The sequence below is a fragment of the Spermophilus citellus genome, assembly GCF_964194105.1.
Source record: "Spermophilus citellus genome assembly, chromosome: 8".
Taxonomy (NCBI): domain Eukaryota; kingdom Metazoa; phylum Chordata; class Mammalia; order Rodentia; family Sciuridae; genus Spermophilus; species Spermophilus citellus.
Genome location: NC_138189.1, coordinates 97,039,761 through 97,059,527, shown reverse-complemented (window position 1 = coordinate 97,059,527; position 19,767 = coordinate 97,039,761). Strand labels below are relative to the sequence as shown.

The 19,767-nt window shown below is 37.1% G+C and overlaps 1 protein-coding gene across 2 annotated transcripts in view; it reads left to right on the top strand.

Annotated features, from left to right (window-relative positions):
* The first annotated feature begins 14,109 nt into the window (after positions 1-14,109).
* EGF (epidermal growth factor) overlaps positions 14,110-19,767 on the top strand; it is a 90,723-nt gene continuing 85,065 nt past the window's right edge. For both annotated transcript variants that reach the window (XM_081303582.1, XM_081303581.1), the window contains exon 1: positions 14,110-14,738. In XM_081303582.1, the coding sequence (XP_081159708.1) occupies positions 14,612-14,738 (127 nt within the window). In that variant the 5' untranslated portion in view covers positions 14,110-14,611. The remainder of the gene's footprint in view (positions 14,739-19,767) is intronic.

Here is a 19,767-nt window from a genome sequence, read left to right as displayed (position 1 = left end):
TCATATCTGTACTTTGGATAATAATGATCATCACATTCCACCATCATTAATAACCCCATGCCCCCTCCCTTCCCCTCTGCCCTATCTAGAGTTCGTCTATTCCTCCCATGCTCCTCCCTCCCAACCCCACTATGAATTAGCCTCCTTATATCAGAGAAAACATTTAGCATTTGGTTTTTTTTTGGAGGGGGGATTGGCTAACTTCACTTAGCATTATCTTCTCCAACTCCATCCATTTACCTGCAAATTTTATTTTCTTTTATTGCTGAGTAATATTCCATTGTGTATATATGCCACATATTTTTTTATCCATTCATCTATTGAAGGGCATCTAGGTTGGTTCCACAGTTTAGCTATTGTGAATTGACCTGCTATAAACATTGATGTGGCTGTTTCCCTGTAGTATACTGTTTTTAAGTCCTTTGGACCCAGGAGAGGGATAGCTGGGTCAAAGAGTTGTTCCATTCCCAATTTTCCAAGGAATCTCCATACTGCTTTCCATATTGGCTGCACCAATTTGCAGTCCTACCAGCAATGTATGAGTGTATCTTTTTTCCCCATATCCTCACCTGGAATGGTTTTTACTGTTGTAATGTTTGTTCACTTGTTTGTTTAGACAAATTTATTTAGGAAAACAGATGCACATTCAAGGAAGAATACAGGGGAGACCTCTCAAGGGAGAGATGTCTTTTGGGAGAAATCAAGGAATACACATTCAAGGGAGAACATGAATTATTTCCATAAGGATAGACAGCCTGTTATATTATTTTTGAAGGATAGTTTTGCTGAGCCAATTATTATGAAAAAGTTTGCCGTGTCCTATTTATCTCTTAAAATCATTTTTTTTTCTTTTTTGAGAAAGGGAAGTTCTCAAAATTTTGGACACATGAATTCTGTGCTACCAGATGTCAGTAGTTATAAATGTTCTTTTATCCTTTCATTCTTCTCTTCCAGAGAACTTTAAAAATACATTTTCATTACCATTCTTATGTTATTATATTGCAGTCTCTGGGGCATGTTTTCTTCCCTCCTGGGTAAGGCACTGATGAACTGGGTCTTGCTCATCTTTTTATCTAGAATAGTGAAATGCCCAAATTAATATTTGTTGAGTGAATGACATTAACTCAATAACTATAAACACATATGAAGTGTTTTCAATACGTTTGTTGAGTAAATAAAGGATAGATTGAGGAATATGTCTTAAGAATTTCTGTGAGTTTAAAGAGGGTGTGAAGTGGTCATAGATTGTAACTATGGAATTCTGAGGTGATGGTTTTACTGTTAAGGGAGAATCAGGCAGTTTGGGAGTGCAAACAAAGAGAATAACCTTGACCTTTTAAAATAATAGGGTTATTCTTCCTGGGTTAATACTTACAACTCTTGAAGAAGTATCTTTGAGAATTTGGAGGTGCTCTCAGTGATCAAAAAGATTGGAAAAGGTATAGCTGCCTGCTATGGTTGGAATGTCTCCCAAATTTCATGTGTTGAAAATTTAATTCCCAAACCCATATAAGAACTATAAGTGAAGGTGGGGCCTTTGGGAGATATTTAGGATCAGATGAGGTCATGAAGGTGGGACCTCCATGATAGCATTAGTGCCTTTATAAGGAAAGGAAGAGTGACCCAAACTAGCTCACTTGCTCAGACTCAATGTGATGCCTTCTACTATATTTATAATACAGCAATAAGGCTCTCACACCTGGTGCTGGTGCTATGCTCATGGAGTTCCCAGTTTCCAGAACTGTAAGAAATTCCTTTTCTTTATAAATTATCTGGTCTGTGGTACTCAGTTATAGTAACAGAAAACTAAGACACTGGCATTTATTGGGCTGGAGACAGGAATGCTAGATGTCCTAATGTATTAGAAAGTCTTACACACTATAGGGAATTTTCCAAACCTCACACAGCCATTGAATACTCTGCTGGACATTCAGGCTGACAGAACCCTTGCTTTGTAATTATCTGACCTACACCTGCCTTCTTTAAACTTTAATAGGTGCATGAATCACTCAGGAATCTTTATGTAATGCAGGTTCTAATTTAGTATGTCTGGAGTAGGGCCTGAGAGTCAGTATTTCTAACAAGTTCCTGGTGATGTAAGGACTCAAATGCCTGGGTCTCACTCCACACACTAGGATTTCACTTATTGACCAGGGCAACAGGACCTTTAATGGTTCCCAGGTGGTCTCAGTATGCAGTCATAATTTACAATCCCTAAAACCTAGAGCCTAACTCTTTGCATATAAAAACAAAGTACATTTTGCATGTTGCTATGCCCAATGACTCTTTTAATGAGACGCCATGTTAGTTGAAGAAAGCATTTTGATTTGTTTAGAACTGCTCTGAGAGCTGTTCACCATTTTGGAAAATCCAGCCACTGGATTTTAACAATGACAATACCTTTAAAGGTATTTGGGAAACTAATTCAATTTATCTGTTATTGGTAACTTTTTAATTCACAGTGATTCACCTATGTGAGTAGGTTTTTGACACCCTTAATATGTCTCTACTACTACAACATGACCAAATATTTATATATTGATAAGAATATTTTTATTTCCTGCATAATTTCTCATTTATAATGTAATTAACAATTACATTAATTATATATATATATAATTAATATATATATGGGTAAGAAGTAAATCATCTGTGAATATCATTTAAGGATGTCAGAGGGAAATTGAGTTAGATGAAGTTGAGAACTACTGAATCAGATGATGGAGGACAGGAGGTACACAGTCCTGGGTAGCAGACTTGATGGCAGGGTATTAAGGTTAATAGAGAACTGAGCAAAATTCTCTTTCCTGGAAGGTCAGTGGGTGGTTTAGGAAGTCTCATTGAAAATTACAACTGTAAATAATAAAAAAAAATCAAAAAGGAAAAATTCATAATCTATTTAATCAAATAACTTTTTCAATTTTTCCATGTTTTTAGCCATATACAAAAATAATAAATACTATAACCACAGGGGAGACAAGATTTGATATTTTCTATTAATATTGTGGCAAACATTTCCATTTTAGTAACAATATCACATTTTTGTAACAATTTATTAATCATTTCTGTAATTGTAAATAAAAACTGTTTCTAATTTTACCTACCATGAATAATATTACAATACATACTTGTATGGTTATAACTTCTTTTTTTTTAGTGTAGAGATTATTCCTTTAGAGAGAAGTTTCCAGGAATGAGATTAAATGGTCAACACCTATAAATATTTTTATGGCTCTGAAATGTGTTACCAAATTGCTTGCTGAAAGGTATATATGAAATGCTATCTGGCTTTTAAACATCAGACTTATTTTGATATAAGACCAATATTGTGTTATATAAAACTAACCACTTATCAGATAGTGAGAAGCAAAATATATCATTTTTTAACTTACCAAATCAGAGTATAGTCTAGGACTTGGGCCAAAGCCTGTCATGTTGTGAATGAGCCAGGCAGTCACAAACCTCTGTTCTGTTCATTTTGGTAATAATTGTAAAGTAAATGTCTTGTTTTGGAATTTACACTTTGGACAAGCTGTAGCCCAAGCCTTGGGTATGAGAATTTCAAATATTTCAGCCTTAGTGTATATCTAGAAGGGCTGAGGCTATAATTCTACTTGTGTATTCACATGTTGAACCTCATTTTATTTCATCATCTCCTGCATCTAAGGGCATTAAGAATCAGAATTACAACTGGTTCTAACTTCTTGAAAACAATGTAATTTTCCTCATAATAAAGCAATAGGAGGGCTGGGGTTGTGGCTCAGTGGTAGAGTGCTCACCTAGTATGCGTGAGGCACTGGGTTCGATCCTCAGCACCACATAGATGTAAAAAAAATAAAGATATTGTGTCCACCTAAAGCTTAAGAATAAATATTTTTTAAAAAGCAATAGGAATCTGATATAGGTTATAGTTCTATATAGATTATAGTTCTACCTACAAGAAGTCTCATCTGCATAAAACCAGAGTTGCACTATTCTGTTTTTCTTGGTTTAGAAGAACCAAGATGGATTTCATGACGGGCAAAGATGGATATGTGAATGCGCCCACAGAAACTGGAGCCTCAGGTGACTTCAGAAAGGACAGACTCTTTTTATAACACAGATTTCAAATAGGTGAGCTACTTATTTGTCTGGATTCCAGGGTTTTAAAACTGCCCCAGGATGTCTGTTGGTCTAAGCAAAAGTGGCTAAATTCCTTTCTCCTCTCTTTCTCTAGTATTCTTAATTTTGTGTGTGTGTGTGTGTAGAATTTAAAATAATGCTATTTACTGGCTATTCTAGAAATAAGACTCTTACCTGCATTCATTCTTGGAGTTGTTTTCTTGCACTCACATATTATTTCCCTGTCTCAAATTCTGACAGACACTTCCTTGAAGACCAGACATCTATTTATTTAATTTAATGACTTCCTCTTATTATCTGCTGGCACATGTTTATGGATCACTGAAGACTACTTCATTGGTTAAACACCACTACTTAGGTACTCACCAGCAGACAGGGATACCTTAGATACAGAATTTGAAATGTAGAAAAGACAGCAAAAGAATTGGTAAGAAGCAGAAGAATGGATGAGAAGTCCCACTTTATCTTGCTGGCAGGCTGGTCTCAGGAGCAGGCGTGGGGGAATGTGCTTTTAGCATTATTAGTGAAATAAAAGAAGTCCAGGGGTATGTGGTTTAAGTACATGTTATGGAGACACATAGACTTGGATTTGTCATTTTCTATCACTTAATAATTGTGAGAACTTGAGGCAAGATGTTTAAGTTTTCAAATTTCAGATTTACTTTCCATAAACTGGGGTTAATGCTTACTTTTTTAGAGGATAGATTTTCCTTCTTCATTCTTCCTGGTGGTGAGTCCTGAATGCACTTTTCTTGAAAAGTGACTGGTGTTTGAAAAAGCTTGATAAGAATAACCCATCATTTTTATTTTACTTTGGATATCGTGGGAGAAATGTTAGACTTTGAACCTACCAAACAAACTCTAAACATGAAGTACTTAGCAAGGTAGAGAGATAAGGGCCCATAGGCAAAACCTAATTTTATTTGTCTGGGAGACCAGCAGAAAATTAGAAAATAAAATTGATGAAAGTATTCCATTTATAAAGCATTCAAAAACAAAAAATAAAATAAATTTAACAAAAGATATGTAATGCTCTACACTCAACAGTTCAGAAAGATTAATGAGAGAAATTAAAGAATACCTCAATAAATGAAGAAACATAATATGTCCATAGATAGGGAGAATCAATATAGTTAAGATGTCAGTTCTTCCCAAAATTGGCCTATATATTCAAAGACATCCCAATCAAAACTCATAAAAACTTTTTTTGGTAGAAATTAACACATTAATTCTAAAGTTTATATGGAATTTCAAATAACCAAGAAGAGCCAAAAATAATGAAAAAGAAACCAAAGCTGGAGGATGTAACCTAGCAGATTTTAAGGCTTCTACCAAGCAATGAGAGTCAAGACAATGTGGTATTGATATAAAGGGATATAGAGCACTTAAATGGTAAAGTCTGGAAACAAATACATACATAGATGGTCAGGTGATATTATAGAAAGAGGATCAAAACAATTCAAGATTTTAGTAGATATCTCACCAAAGAGGATCCATGAATGATCAATTAACATGTGAAAAGACAATCAACAGCATAGTCAATAGAGAAAGGTCTACGCAATTCAGGAGGAAAGAAAACTCGTGGTAAATGACTTGGGAACAATTGGATACCCACGTAGAGAAAAATTAACTTGAACTTTACATAATATATTGTAATGAATATAATATATTATTAATATATTAATATAATTGTTATATATTTATTAATTATATTATAATGTATCATTACATTATAATATGTTCAAATATAATACATTATTTATATGTCATATAATACATAATTATTACATATTAATTATAATATAATATAATTATTAATATAATAATTAATATATTGATTAAGATGAATTACAAACCTAAACATAAATGCTAAAGTGCCTAGAAAAAAAATTAGGAGAGTATCATTGAGCTCTTAGAGTAGGCAATGATTTGTTAGAACACAAAAAATGCTGACCACAAAAGAAAAAATAATGATAAATTGGACTTCATTAAAATTAAAATTTTTTGCTCTTAGAAAGACACTTAAAGAAAATGAATAGATAAACACAAACTGGGAGAAACTATTTATAATACATAGATTCAATGAAGGATTAAAATATAGAATTTATACAAAGAGCTGCTATGAGCAATATGATGACAAAAAGTCAAACAATCCAATAAAAAAGGTGTAAAGGATTTTTAGTAGTTGTCTCACTAAAGAGGATGCACGAATGGTCAATTAACATATAAAAGTTGATTAACACCACAGTCATCCTAAAAGGTCCGTTAAAGTTGCTATGTGATATTATGTCACTCATACAAAAATGGTTAAAATTAAGAATGTGGGTGAGGATTTGGAACAACTGAAACTCATCTGTGTTGCTGGAGAGCATACAAAATAGAGCAGTCACTTTGGAAAAACTTTAGTCAGTTTCTTATAAAGTTAAACATATACCTACCCCATGCACCAGCTATTAGGTATTAACTGAAGAGAAATGAAAGCATTTGTTGAGCCAAACCTGGAAACAATCCAGAGGTCCATCAACATGATAACAGATATACAAAAGGATACTTCCCAGCAACAAGAAGTGGAGCATTGATAAAAACAACTCAGATGAATTTCAAGAACACCAGACACAAAAGAACATACTGTATGATTGTGTTTTTATAAAATTCAAGAACAGACAAAGCAAATCTATGATGAGAAAAATAAGAACAATAGTTACCTAATGGCAGGATGTGCTGAAAGTGGCATAGGGAATTTTGGAGCATAATGTTCTGTATTTTGATCGAAGTGTTGGTTAAATCATCAGATTTTACACTTAAAATCTATTCACTTTAGGTAAATTTTACTTTAATAAAAAATTAATCTCATCATAATTGGAAGTCAGGCTAGGAATGTCAAATAAAAATAATTTAATAATTTTTCTTATTTTTTGAAATTTTAGAAACATATCACATATTCAAATATTTTATCTCAAAGATAGCCTTTTTAGTAAATGGAGCTGGAAAAAGTGGATGTATATATAGGAGAAGAATAAATTTAGATCCTATATTTCATCCTGCACAAAAATGAAATCAAAATGAATCAAAGGCTTAGAAATTAGACCAGAAACCTTGAAATTATATCTTATTGTCTTCCTCAATAAGATCCCTAAAGCTCAAGAAATAAAACCAAGAATGAGTAAGTGGGATGGCATCAAATTAAAAATCTTCTGCACACACACACAAAAAGGAGTTGATTGAGTGACGAGAGAACCTAATGAAATGAGAGAAAATCTTTGCCAGCCACTCCTCTGACAGGGATTAATATCCAGGACACAAAAAATTCAATGCAAACAAAAACCCATCAATAAATGGGCAAAAGAATTAAACAGAAATTTCTCAGAAGAGGAGACATAAATGGCCAACAAATATATGAAAAAATGTTCACTATCTCCAGCAATTAGGAAAATGCAAATCAAAATTACACTAAGATTTCGTCTCACAAAGAATGATGATTACCAAGAACACGAGTAATAATAAATGCTGGCAAGGATGTGGGGGAAAAGGTACACTCTTACATTGTTGGTGGGTATGCAAATTAGTACAACCACTCTGGAAAACTGTGTGGAGATTCCTCAGAAAACTACAAATGGAACCACCATATGACCCAGCTATTCCAATCCAAAAGATCTAAAATAAACATACTATAGCTATATAGCCACCTCAGTGTTTACAGCAGCACAATTCACAGCAGCCAAATTATGGAATCAACCCAGATGCCTGTCAGTAGATGAATATATCAAGAAAATTGGTATATATATACACAATTGAGTTCAACTCAGCCATAAAGAATAATGAAATAATGGCTTGGGGGGAAGGTAAATGAATTGAAATGGGAATATCATGTTAATTTAAATAATCCAGACTCAGAAAATCAAGGGTCAGATGTTTTCTCTCATATGTGGAAACTAGAGCAAAATAAGAAAAAGAGGGTAGTTGGGGAGGGGAGCAGATATCATAAAGATATAATGAATGGAAAACCAATAGAGTAGAAGAAAAACAAGAGTAAGGGAGGAAGGAAGGGAAAGAGGAAGAAATATGGAATGAATTTAACAAAATCATGTTATATTCATATATAAAGTTACCAAAGGGCATTTCACCTTTATGCATATGTACAAGAAAGGAAATTGTGAGGAGTAGAAAAGAAAGAATAGGAAGAGGGAGGAGAGGAGGAAAAGAGGTGAATGGGGACTGAAATAAAAATCCTTGCATGTATGTTTTGTCTAAATGAACCCAAATACTACATTTAATTACAATTCTCTAATAAATATTTTTTCTTTTCATCTTTCCAATTTTCAGTGTCAAACCATAGTTATTTTCACTCCTATAAATACTGTCCTTGGAGGTAGAAGATGGGAGAAAAGATTTTGATTCAGTTTTATAAACCCAAGACCAAATGAAGAACTGCAAGCAATGAATTTTCATTAGTTTCTAGCAAGTAGTATTTACATACACAGTCGCATCACCAGTACTGTTTTTAGAATTGTAAATGCCTTGTAGTTAATGTTACTACATTTCCTATAAATTCAGTAAAAATTAAAGGCCAGGGAAAGAATTTCTTGTGAATGATAAAAAAAGCCAGAGTTTTTTTCTCTAAACTTTGTTATTTCTATAAGTTAAAACAGCTGGGAAAATGACAAAGGAAGCAGGTTGAGATAGCAAAAAATAAATACAACTTAAAATGACTTGTTTATTTTTCTTAGATTTAAATGTTGGTGCTGCTGCTAAAATTATAAATTTTTATATTATGGGTTGTTATACCCTTTCTTTTTATATACTCAGTTTCTGCACACTTGTTTTTAAACTCTCAGACTGAAGAACGTTTCTACATGATTAGGGATAGACCTAGGGTTCACTCTTCTCATTATACTTATGAGTTTTGAAAAATGACATATGTCCACCATTACAGTATCATTCATGGCAACTTCACTGCCTTAAAAATTGCTTGTGCTCCATCTGTTCATCCCTGCCTTCCTCCCCCTGAAACTCAGAAAAATCACTCATTTTTTAATTCTTTCTATATTTTGTTTTTTCCAGAATGTGTTATTGTTGGAATCATAGTGTGTAGCTTTACACATTACATCACTGATCAATATGCATTTATGGTTCTTCCTGAACTTTTCATGGCTTGATGGCTCATTTCTTTTTATTGCTGAATAGTATCTCATTGTGTAGATGTACCATAGTTTGTTTATTCATTCACCTATTGATTGAGGTGTTGGTCAAGTTCATATGCACATTTATCAAAACTCATCAGATTTCTGGGGATGTGGCTCAGTAGTAGAGCATTTGCTTTGCATGCATGGTCCTGAGTTCAATCCCCCACACTTCAAAATTATTAATAAATTTATTAAAATTTTTAAAAATTGATCTGATTGTACTCTTAAGATCTGTTCACTTTATATAAGTTTTACTTAAATAAAAATTTAAAAATGAATGCATCTGAATTTAAAGTCAGGTTAAGAAAGCCAACCAAAAGTAATTAAAATAAACCAAACCGAATAAAACCACATCTTGGTAGCCTCCCAATTTTGGCAATTATCAATAAACACAAGCAGGATTTTGGGGGGAACATGTTTTCAACTCATTTGGGTAAATGTCAAGGAGTTACTTACCCCTCTTTTCATTAACATGCTCACATCTGATTTTCTTACACTGAAAATTTTGAAATTTCCTTTCATAGCTACCTCCTATGCCTGTGCCCCTCCAAATTTACCCCCATTTAATATTTTCAGTTCCTGCCACAAATGAGTCATGTAGAATGCCAGACACATGCCAACTTATTGCTGAGAAACAAGAAAATGTTATTGACTGTTGAGAGAGTTTCCCTGGTACACTGGCACTCACCGACAGAGGTGATCCACGAACCAGCCAGTGCACTGTTTCTGCAGGTGCGTGTGAATGCTAAGAGTCCCTTTCCCCCAAGACATCCTGTCTTGTCACTCCTGGTTCTTGCAACCAGACATGCAGTGTCGGTTCTGTTCTTCCTTTTGGTAGTGCCCAGCCTGTTCTTCTGGTCAGTGACAGAATGAGGATTCCAGAGCTTCTCTCTTCTATAAATGTGTGTGATCTTGGGAAAATTACTCAGTCTTTCTGATCTTCAGTGTCCTCATTTGTGAAATGGGATTAATAATATCTATTCCTTTGGCCAGATGGTGTTGAGGATTAGAGGTGATGTGAATAAAGCAGATGTTTTGTGTTTCCTGGTACATAGGAAGCAATCTGTTGATGGTGAGTGGTGGTGATGACAAATCAGAGCTGTTGCGTATAGGAAATATATGACGCCGCAGAATGAGGTGCTTTGTGTTTCGATGGGGAACTTTTCTTTGAAACGTTAGCATAATGAGCAGCACACATAAACATGACTCCCAGTAGCCTTCCTTCTTCTAGCCAGTGCTGCCTACTCACTCTGCAAAGCATGCAGCACTGTCTTCTTGCCACTGATGTTTAATTTTCGCATTGACCTACCAATAGGATTTATTATTCAGCTGTGTCACCTCAATGTCTAAAGCTCTAGTTATGTTCTTTGTCCATTTTTTTAAATTAGCTTTATGTTTATACATGGTAGCTGGGTTCCTCCCGACAACCTCATACATGCATGGAAATCAATTCCCGTTCATGATCCCCCTTTTCCCTCCAGTCCTCCACCCCCCTCCTTCCTCTGCTCTACTAAACTTCCTTTCACTCATCTATTAATTTGGATTCCAATGTTTCCTTATGTAATCTTGTCCTTCCCTACCCTCTCCCTTTATTTTACTCTAGCTTCCACATATGAGCGGAAACATTCAACCTTTGAGTTTCTAAGTTGGCCAAGTTCACTCAGCATGATAGTTTCCATTTCCATTCATTTCCTGGCAGATGCCATAATTTCATTTTCTTTAATGGCTGAGTAGAACTCCGCTGTGTGTGTGTGTGTGTGTGTATATATATTTCTTTGTCCATTCTTGTTCCACATTCTGTTTTCATCGTGGCCTTTTTCCTTCTCTAAGCCCATCTGAGGCTTCCCAATTATTGCACAAAATTTCACTACATGTTCTAATTCACAAAGTTCATTACAGTTCCCCCTTTCTTTCCTGACAGACCCCCCAAATATTTGGTAACTGAACATTCACTAGCTCATACTTATGTAGTCTTCTTTGTTGTTGACAATTCACCTCAGAGAATTCATTACTTCTGTTTCTTGTACTCCATACAGTGCCCTATAACATTTAATTGCTTAATTGATGAATTAGTTAATTTTGACTCAATTCCAAAAACTAAAACATGTTTGGCAGCTTAAATCATAAAGTTATAAGAGACTTCCAGTCAGCTTTAAAATAAGGATCTGTTTGCCCAGGAAAAGTTCAGTTTTATCTAGATCTAAGAATGTGGACTACTGTTAGTTAGGATGTGGGGAAAAGGCACACTCTTGCAAATTGGTGCAACCAATATGAAAGCAGTATGGAAATTCCTTGGAAAACTTGGAATGGAACCACCATTTGACTCAGCTATCCCACTCCTAGGTCTTTACCCAAAGGATTTAAAATCAGCATGCTATAGTGATACAGCCACATTAATGTTTATAGCAGCACAATTCACAATAGCTAAACTGTGGAACCAACCTAGATGCCCTTCACCAGATGAATAGGTAAAAAAAACTGTGGTATATATGCACAATGGAATATTACTCAGCCTTAAAAGAGAATAAAATTATGGCATTTGCAAGTAAATGGATGGAGTTGGAGAATATTATGCTAAGTGAAGTAAGCTAATCCCAAAAAACCAAAGGCCGAATGTTTTCTCTGATAAGTGCATCGATGATGATCCATAATGAAGGTTTTGGGGGGAACATGGGAGGAATGGAGGAACTTTGGATAGGGCAAAGGAGAAGGAGGAGAAGGGAGGGGGAATGGGGGTAGAAAAGATGGTGGAATGAGATGTAGGTACATGTATGAAGACATGAATGGTGTGACTCTGTTTTGTGTACAACTGGAGACATTAAAAATCGTGCTCTATTTGTGTACAATGAATCAAAATGGATACATACTGCTGTCATGTATAATTAATTAAAATAATTAATTAAGAAAGAGAATATGGACTTATTAAATTATTAATATTAATATGGACTGATTAAATTATTTCTGAGAAGGAATTAAATGTCTCTGAAAGCCTTTTCTAGTTAGGTAGCTCTGTTCTATGATTTTGCAACTATAGATTATCTGTGAATCAACTGCATTGATCTTCAACATCAGGCATCAGTTGAAGCTTTTCTTATACCCACACTGATGCCATCTCCTAAAGATGTGTCATTATGTTCAATATAAATAAAAACATTAGCCAAGCTGATGCAGAACTAGGAAAGCAAATCTTTTTTTTAATATTTATTTTTTAGTTGTAGTTGGACACAATACCTTTATTTATTTATTTATTTTTATGTGGTGCTGAGGATCAAACCGAGGGCCTTGCACGTGGTAGGCGACCACTCTACTGCTGAGCCACAACCCCAGCCCCAGGAAAGCAAATCTTTTTATAACCAAAAACAACATGAGAGAGTCTAAATCCAAATAGGATATTATTGTATATTATTTCATAACCATGTTCCTATCATTGTCTTTACTCACACCGCTTCATGTGGGACTGTCCTCTAAGCCCCTTCAATTGCTATCATCTGTGATACTGGCCATGTGTTTTGCGGAAGGGGAAGCTTATTAACAAGGCTAGTAACTTGAATAGTCAGTGCAGGTTGTTTGTAGGACTCTCAGTTTGAATCTTGAGTCTGAACAAGTCCAGAAAGCAATGGAATATTCCGTATATCCATCCACATGACTTCTGTTGTCCCTTCAGGGTCCATTTCTCCTTACACAGGGTCAGAGCTGCCTGGCAGAGGCTGGTTGAAGTTGGAGAAATCATGATTTAACTTTTTGACAAATAATCAAATAATTATACACGAGTGAAGGGCTTTGAGTTGTTCTGTTTTCTTGGGCCACTATTGAGACTTTTATTTTCATGATTATTGCTTTATCTACATTTAGACTAGCATTTGGAACATTACCTTGGGGCAACTTAAATAAAGGTCTGTTTTCCAGGGTGGAGTAAATGGGCCGAAATTTCCATTGTTCATCAAATCTGGTGTGAACAGTTGCCTGAGCTGGGTATTTCTGGGCCCTGGGTGTACGCTTGAAGAAATTACTGGGGTTGCTCCAAGTAAAGAGTGGTGCAGGAGAAAATTAACGGATACAGTCAAGCTTTCACTTTCTATCACCAAGATGTGGAAAGATCACAAATTATCTGAGAAGGAATTGCATTCAGCCATGCAGGGTTTCCAATGCTTCCTAGTTTTTACACTATCAACTTATTTTTCCAACACAACTCTATAATAACAATCTGCTCCTCTCCCTGCACTCCTGGCCCCTCGTGACGTTTTATTATGCTCACGCTGAAAGAAGAGGTGTCTGTGCATACTGTATCTCTTCATTTGGCTTCAGGGATTTCCCTTAGATTTGGAAAGAATAATCTTTCAAATTCCGCTATAAAATATACAGGAGAGAGAAAAAAAGATTAAGCCCCGGGAATGTGCGCTGGTGTTGACATTTCATTCAAATAATGAGCTGAGGGTGAATTATCTTTGGTATTGCTCATGCGAGTGATCAATTGTTATAAATGTAAATTATCAGCAGCGTTGTTCACCATTGATTAATATGCACTGGATAGTTTAATCATGTCTCCATCCTTCAAGATATTCAAACACAGCCAATATTCAGCAGTTACCTCCGAGACAACATTGGCTCCTCCACAGCCCCCTAATTGCTTTTTCCCTGGTCTGCCCAGAATATTTATGGTGAGTAGCAGTTATCTCCTCTCTGGCAGCCAGTCCTGCTTTCCTGTCCCGTACATTCGCATTTGCAAACAGAGCCTCACTCAAGTGTCACTAAAGGAGAGGAGGTGGGGCCAACTGAGCTTTAAAAAGGAAAGGGGAGTCATTCTGCTTTTCAAAAAGAGAAACCGTGTTTGGGGAGGAATCCTATCTACATATTTCTTCTTCAACCTCATCCTGGGGTCGTGGTTGGAACTTTCCATCAATTCTTTCCTTTCTTTCTTTCTTTCTTTCTTTTTCTTTTTCTTTCTTTTTTTTTCTCTCTAAGCCTTTTGCCTAGCTCTGCCTGTCACAACAAAGTCAGCCACAGGCCTCCAGAGAGTAGCCTCTGTGAAATTTGTCATAAGGGTGTCAGGTATTTCTTACTGGCTTCCAAAGAAAACTCAGATAAAGAAATCTTTCCTGGATCCTTCTGAGGCTGCACTCGGAAGCTCTTGAGGTGAAGAAGAAGCTGGAGAGCAGTAGCAAGAAAAACTGGCCAAAGAGTAAAAGATGCCCCCGGGCAGAAGGCTGACCCGGGTGGAGTTGGGGGTCAGACAGACTCACTTTGCCTGGGCTGTGCTGGAGCAAAGTCAAGTTCTTGGCGATTGAGGGTTTAAGTCCATCGTGATTATGCTGCTCTTACTTATCCTTCTATTGCCAGTAGTTTTAAAATTTAGTTTTGTTAGCATCTCAGCACAACAGTCGTGGAGCTGTTCCGAAGGCCCTCCCCTGGGAAATGGGAATTCCACTTGTCGCGGTAAGTAATCCAATTAAAAGAAACTCACACCCTGGGGACACTGCCCACAGATGGCTGTTCACTCCATCTGGTATATTTAGACAGTTTTTTTTTTCCTGTTTTGCCTTTAGGTGTGTATATTTGCTTAATTTGTGTTTCTGACATATTTATTTCCTTACTGACTGAGTTCATCTGCTGCCAGCTCTAAAATGTCATGGTTTTCAACTGGTTTGTTCTGTGTGTCAGTGAGTGTGTCTCATTTTAAAGTAGCAAAGTACTTTTTTTTTTTTCCCCGTGTAAACCTCAGTCTTCATTCTGACGAGAGGGGTTGTTAACCTAGTTGATCAGATTTATGTTGGAAATTGGGGAAACATATGGTAATGGTTGTTCTTGAAACGCTCTCTATTTAAACCATAAAGAAAAAAATCCTTCTTTTGATAACTGTATATAAGAATTTAGAAGTTGCTATAAATCAGTAAATAATGGGGACAGTGAGCAAAGGTAATTCTATCATTGTGGAAAATTAACTAGGGGCTGGGGATGTGGCTCAAGCGGTAGCGTGCTCGCCTGGCATGTGTGCGGCCCTGGTTCGATCCTCAGCACCACATACCAACAAAGATGTTGTGTCTGCCGAGAACTAAAAAATAAATATTAAAAATTCTCTCTCTCTCTCTCTCTCTCCCCCTCTCTCTCCTCTCTCTCTCTCTCTTAAAAAAAAAAAAAGAAAATTAACCAAAGTTTCAAGTTCAGCCTCCTCCTGTTGCTCCCCACTGTTGCTGTTTCTGAAGCCCTGACGCAGCGCCAGTGTTCTTAGTAACAGGTGCATTGTAGCTCTGAGAACTGCTGAGACGTGACACTTGGTAACTAAGCCACTGCTTCTCTCATATTAAATGGGCTTTTAACATAGAGTAAATGGGAATTTTACTGAATGCAAATTGCAATCCTGCCTGAGACCCTTGCCTGAGGAACATTCTCTCTCTCACTGTTGATATGATTTTTCACTCCTTAAGAGGGTCTTCAGCTGGTGGCTCTGGTGAGGCAGCCAGTTCTATCTGTTCAAGGGTACAAGCTGCCCTGTCATTCCTTTCTTCTCATTTGCCCTTTGAAGTTGAGATCTGGCTTCCAAAAAGAGATAGATCAAGGAAAACCCAATAACATTTCCAAAAAAGAAAGCTCTACCAGACAGCACAAAATCGTGAGAACAAGAACAGAACTGAATCAAACTGCCAAGGCTGGACTGCTGTCCTGGCTCAGGCATTAGGGAAGTTATGCATGAGGAAATCAGGTGCTCCCAGTCCCAGGACTGTCACCAGGCACAGCTGTAACAGGTGAGAAGAACACTAGGGTATTTGAAGGAGGAACTGAATGCTAATTATCTCTGTTCCTAGCACCTAGAACATTTCTGTTTCCTTAGTGTGAACTCAGTAAATTCTTGCTGAATGAATGAGTCCTTTCCTTGATCAGCTAATCACATTATCCCAGAAAATAGAATCCAAAAGAGGGTGACAGCCTGGTGCAGTGGTCCATGCCTGTAATATCAGCAACTCAGGAGGCAATAGCAAGAGCATTGCAAATTTGGTAACCTAGTGAGACCCTGTCTCAAAATAAATTAAAAGGGGCTGGGGGTGTAGCTCAGTAGTAGAGCACCCCTAGTTTTAATCCCCAGTGCTGCAGAGAAAAGCCAGGGAGGTGGGGGGCAAAAGACAAAAACAACCCCAAGAACCTCTCGCTTATATGTCAGATACAGAAGTAAAAAATGTTTGGACATAGTTACATTAGTAGACTGATCTACATGGGATATGAGGGATGATGACAGCAAGAGCTGACGGGCAGCCAGTGGCTAGGAAAGAAGAACCCAGATTGCTGAAATGGAACCCAAGGAAGGGACACAATTACAGAAGTAAACACTGATGCACAGCTCTGGGGTCTCAGGGAACAGTTGGACTCCTACTAGCATATGAGCCCATGCCTTTTGTCCCTTGCCACCCTTGCTGATGGTTCAGAAGTGCCTTTGCTGAGGCATGTTGTACCAAATGAGCATGAAGCTCAGGACAAGGAGAGTGAGTTAGGAAGACTGTTTCAGAGTGGAAGAACACAGGCTTTAGAAGCAACCAAATCTCATTTTAAATCTATGCTGTCTTCCTTCCTAACAGTTAACTCGGAATTATCAATGGGAAATCATATCCCTCTCTCTCAGTACAAACCCTGGGATCGAGAGAGATACCATGTGAAATGCACCTAGTGAATGACTAGCAGAGTATGCCTGATATATGTCCTCTGGGCTCTATGTCTTAGCTAAATTTCTTTGATCAGGTCATACCATGAGTTGCCCTATTTTGAACAGTGTAGTCACAGACCCCATGGAGGGTGGAATGTCAGGATGTCACTTTGTGACTCTGCCAATTTGCTCCCACATTCCTTGTAAGTCACTATTTTAAACCCCCTACTTTACACTCTATGTCTCCTGTTAGTTGATAACTGCCTGGGTCACACCCTGCAAACTCCCACACATTTCAGAGGATAGTATTTCTTTCTCCTCTTTAAATAGATATGATGACATCATCTATTCCCCCCCCCCATTTATATTCTATATTCTACTTGCCTTATCTCTTGCTCTGGACATTGAAACAGACCACCTCTAAGGCCAACCAGACCCAGTAAGAAGAATGCTTGTGGTCTAACCAGATTCAGGTAAACAAAAGCAAGGTTGTTATTCATGTGACTGCTTAGAGAAACCAAGTCATAGCAACACAAAAATGGGTTTCCTTTCCATTCCCAACTCCCTTTATATAAATCAAGTGCTTTCTTTGCTTCTAGTTCAGCCAAAATAGATGAGGACAGTGGTAATTTTGGGCTCACAAGTAGATTTTGAACTTTCAAACCCATTTTCCCTGGAGGACAAATGTCAGTGAGAAGGGAGCAGCAGTTCCTTTCTGACATCTGTACCTGAATCATTTATATGAATGTTCTTGGTAAACGAAGGACAAGGAAGAAGTGCAGCCTCAGAGAGCTGGCTGCAGGAGGGAATCCTGGGGTGGCACAAAGTTGACCAGCTGGGTAGATCACTTTTAACGGCAAACAGTGAAATCACTGATTTCAGTACTGGGTCAAGCTTGGTCAGTTTCCCAATCATGTGTAAACCAGAGTAATTCCTAGATCCAAATCTTGTTTGTTTTTTCAGCCAAAGTTATACAAAAGGTTTTTTTAAAAAATCCAACTGTAGAGACATTGCAAAAGGACTTATTATGTACACCACGTGAATGGTATCCCAAATATCTAGTGGTTTTTGATTTTGAAGGTTAGTAGAGCTTAGTTGATAAAAGGATAAATCTTGGAGACAAATCACCTGCCAAGGCTCAAATCCCAGTCTTGCTGCTTGTGAATGCGGTGTCTTGTTTTACTTACTGTAAAATAAAGATAATTATACACTCTTCTTGGGATTATTGTCAGTATTGTGTTAACGTGCTTGTTTCCGATGCTGACTGTGCATTAGAGCCACCAATGGAAAGAACACATTTTCTTTCAAGGAATTCCTAAAGCTTTTTCAAGAGATTTTCAGATTTCCATGAAGCAGTTCAGTTCAGTGTTTAGTTTTACACCAAATTTGAGCAATCCTAGAAATGGGGAACAAAATATTAGTTTTGATATGCTATGGTTTCTAATGTTAGAATAAACTTAGAGGAAGAAATAAGAATGACAGAAACCACAACTAGAGACCCCCCCATATCAAGATGATTGGAATGAAATTGTTCCCACTCTCTGTTCACTTCTTGCCTATAGATCCACAATGTTAATGCTGTCCACAAAGGAAATATTATCTGGATATTAGGTGAACTAAGAATGCAGACTCATTTTGTAGAGGTTGTTTCCTGACACTGAGGTGGCTTGCCATACCATCACTCCAGTCCCTTGCCAGCTGTACCATTTGCTGGGGCCCATGACAAGCAGGTGACTAAGATCGGGCCTGGAAGGATGAAGAACGTTTTTGCTAGGTGTAAAAGAAGAAAAAACATGAAACAGAAAGGATCTTTACACTTCATGAATGCTGACTGTATCTGAAAATGCATTTCTCTTTTTGTCTTAGGTGATCAGTGTTATTAACCTGCCAGGGCGATGGTGGAAGAACGTGTATAAATGAGTCTTTATTTAGGAGCTGCTCTTTTCCTTGACATTGTCTTTCAGAGCTTTCCTCTCAATTCTGGAAATTAGAAAATCAATAGAAACTGCAGTTGTTTTAGCCAAATAAAGAGCAGGAACTACTCTCATCACCTCTTGACCTTCTTTCTAAGCCTGGAGTTCGAATTGGTATGTGTATTTGTTTTTACTTTGGACCTTGATTTTCTGATTCTCCCAAGCCTAGCCAAGCAGGCTCACATCTCGAAATGTCTGGGTTTTCAAAGTATGTCCTAAGATGCTTAGTCTATAGGAATTTCGTGAGTGCGAAGGCCTTTGAGAACCATCTAACTATGGTGAGGGTGAGTCGTGATATGTATTGATGGACTTTCAAAGTCCCCTACCAGTAATAAGGGTCTTTAACAGGAAGGCACCGCTTCTTTCCTCCTTCAGAACAGCCTGTCAGTGTGCCACACACAAGCTTGGTGAGCTGTAAGTGGGTTCCATTCCTCAGGTGGTTCTTTCTTTGGGCAGATGTTTGCTAGGATACAGAGTCTAATATCATCGTGGTAGCTACCTTGACTGTGGTGCGGTGTCAATTTAGAGTGTTTCATTTCATCCACTTCAATATTTTTCTGGTTAAAAATTCAAGACCTTGAAGAAGTTTGTTTTTCTTCCAGAGACACTATTCCAGTATACATAGGTAAAAGATGGAATATCAGTCAAATTCACTATTGTCCTGTGCCCACTGATACCAACCCTGTGCACATGGGCACCTTCTCTTATGAGTTTTACAAACAGGCCCAGAGGCAGAAAATACCAAGGAACTGCTGGTGTTTTCCTCCCTCCATCTGAAGCACATATTATTGTTTACTACAGGATTATCAACTCAAAAGAATTAGCCTCTCCTTGGTGTGCAGGGAAATCACAAAGGTTA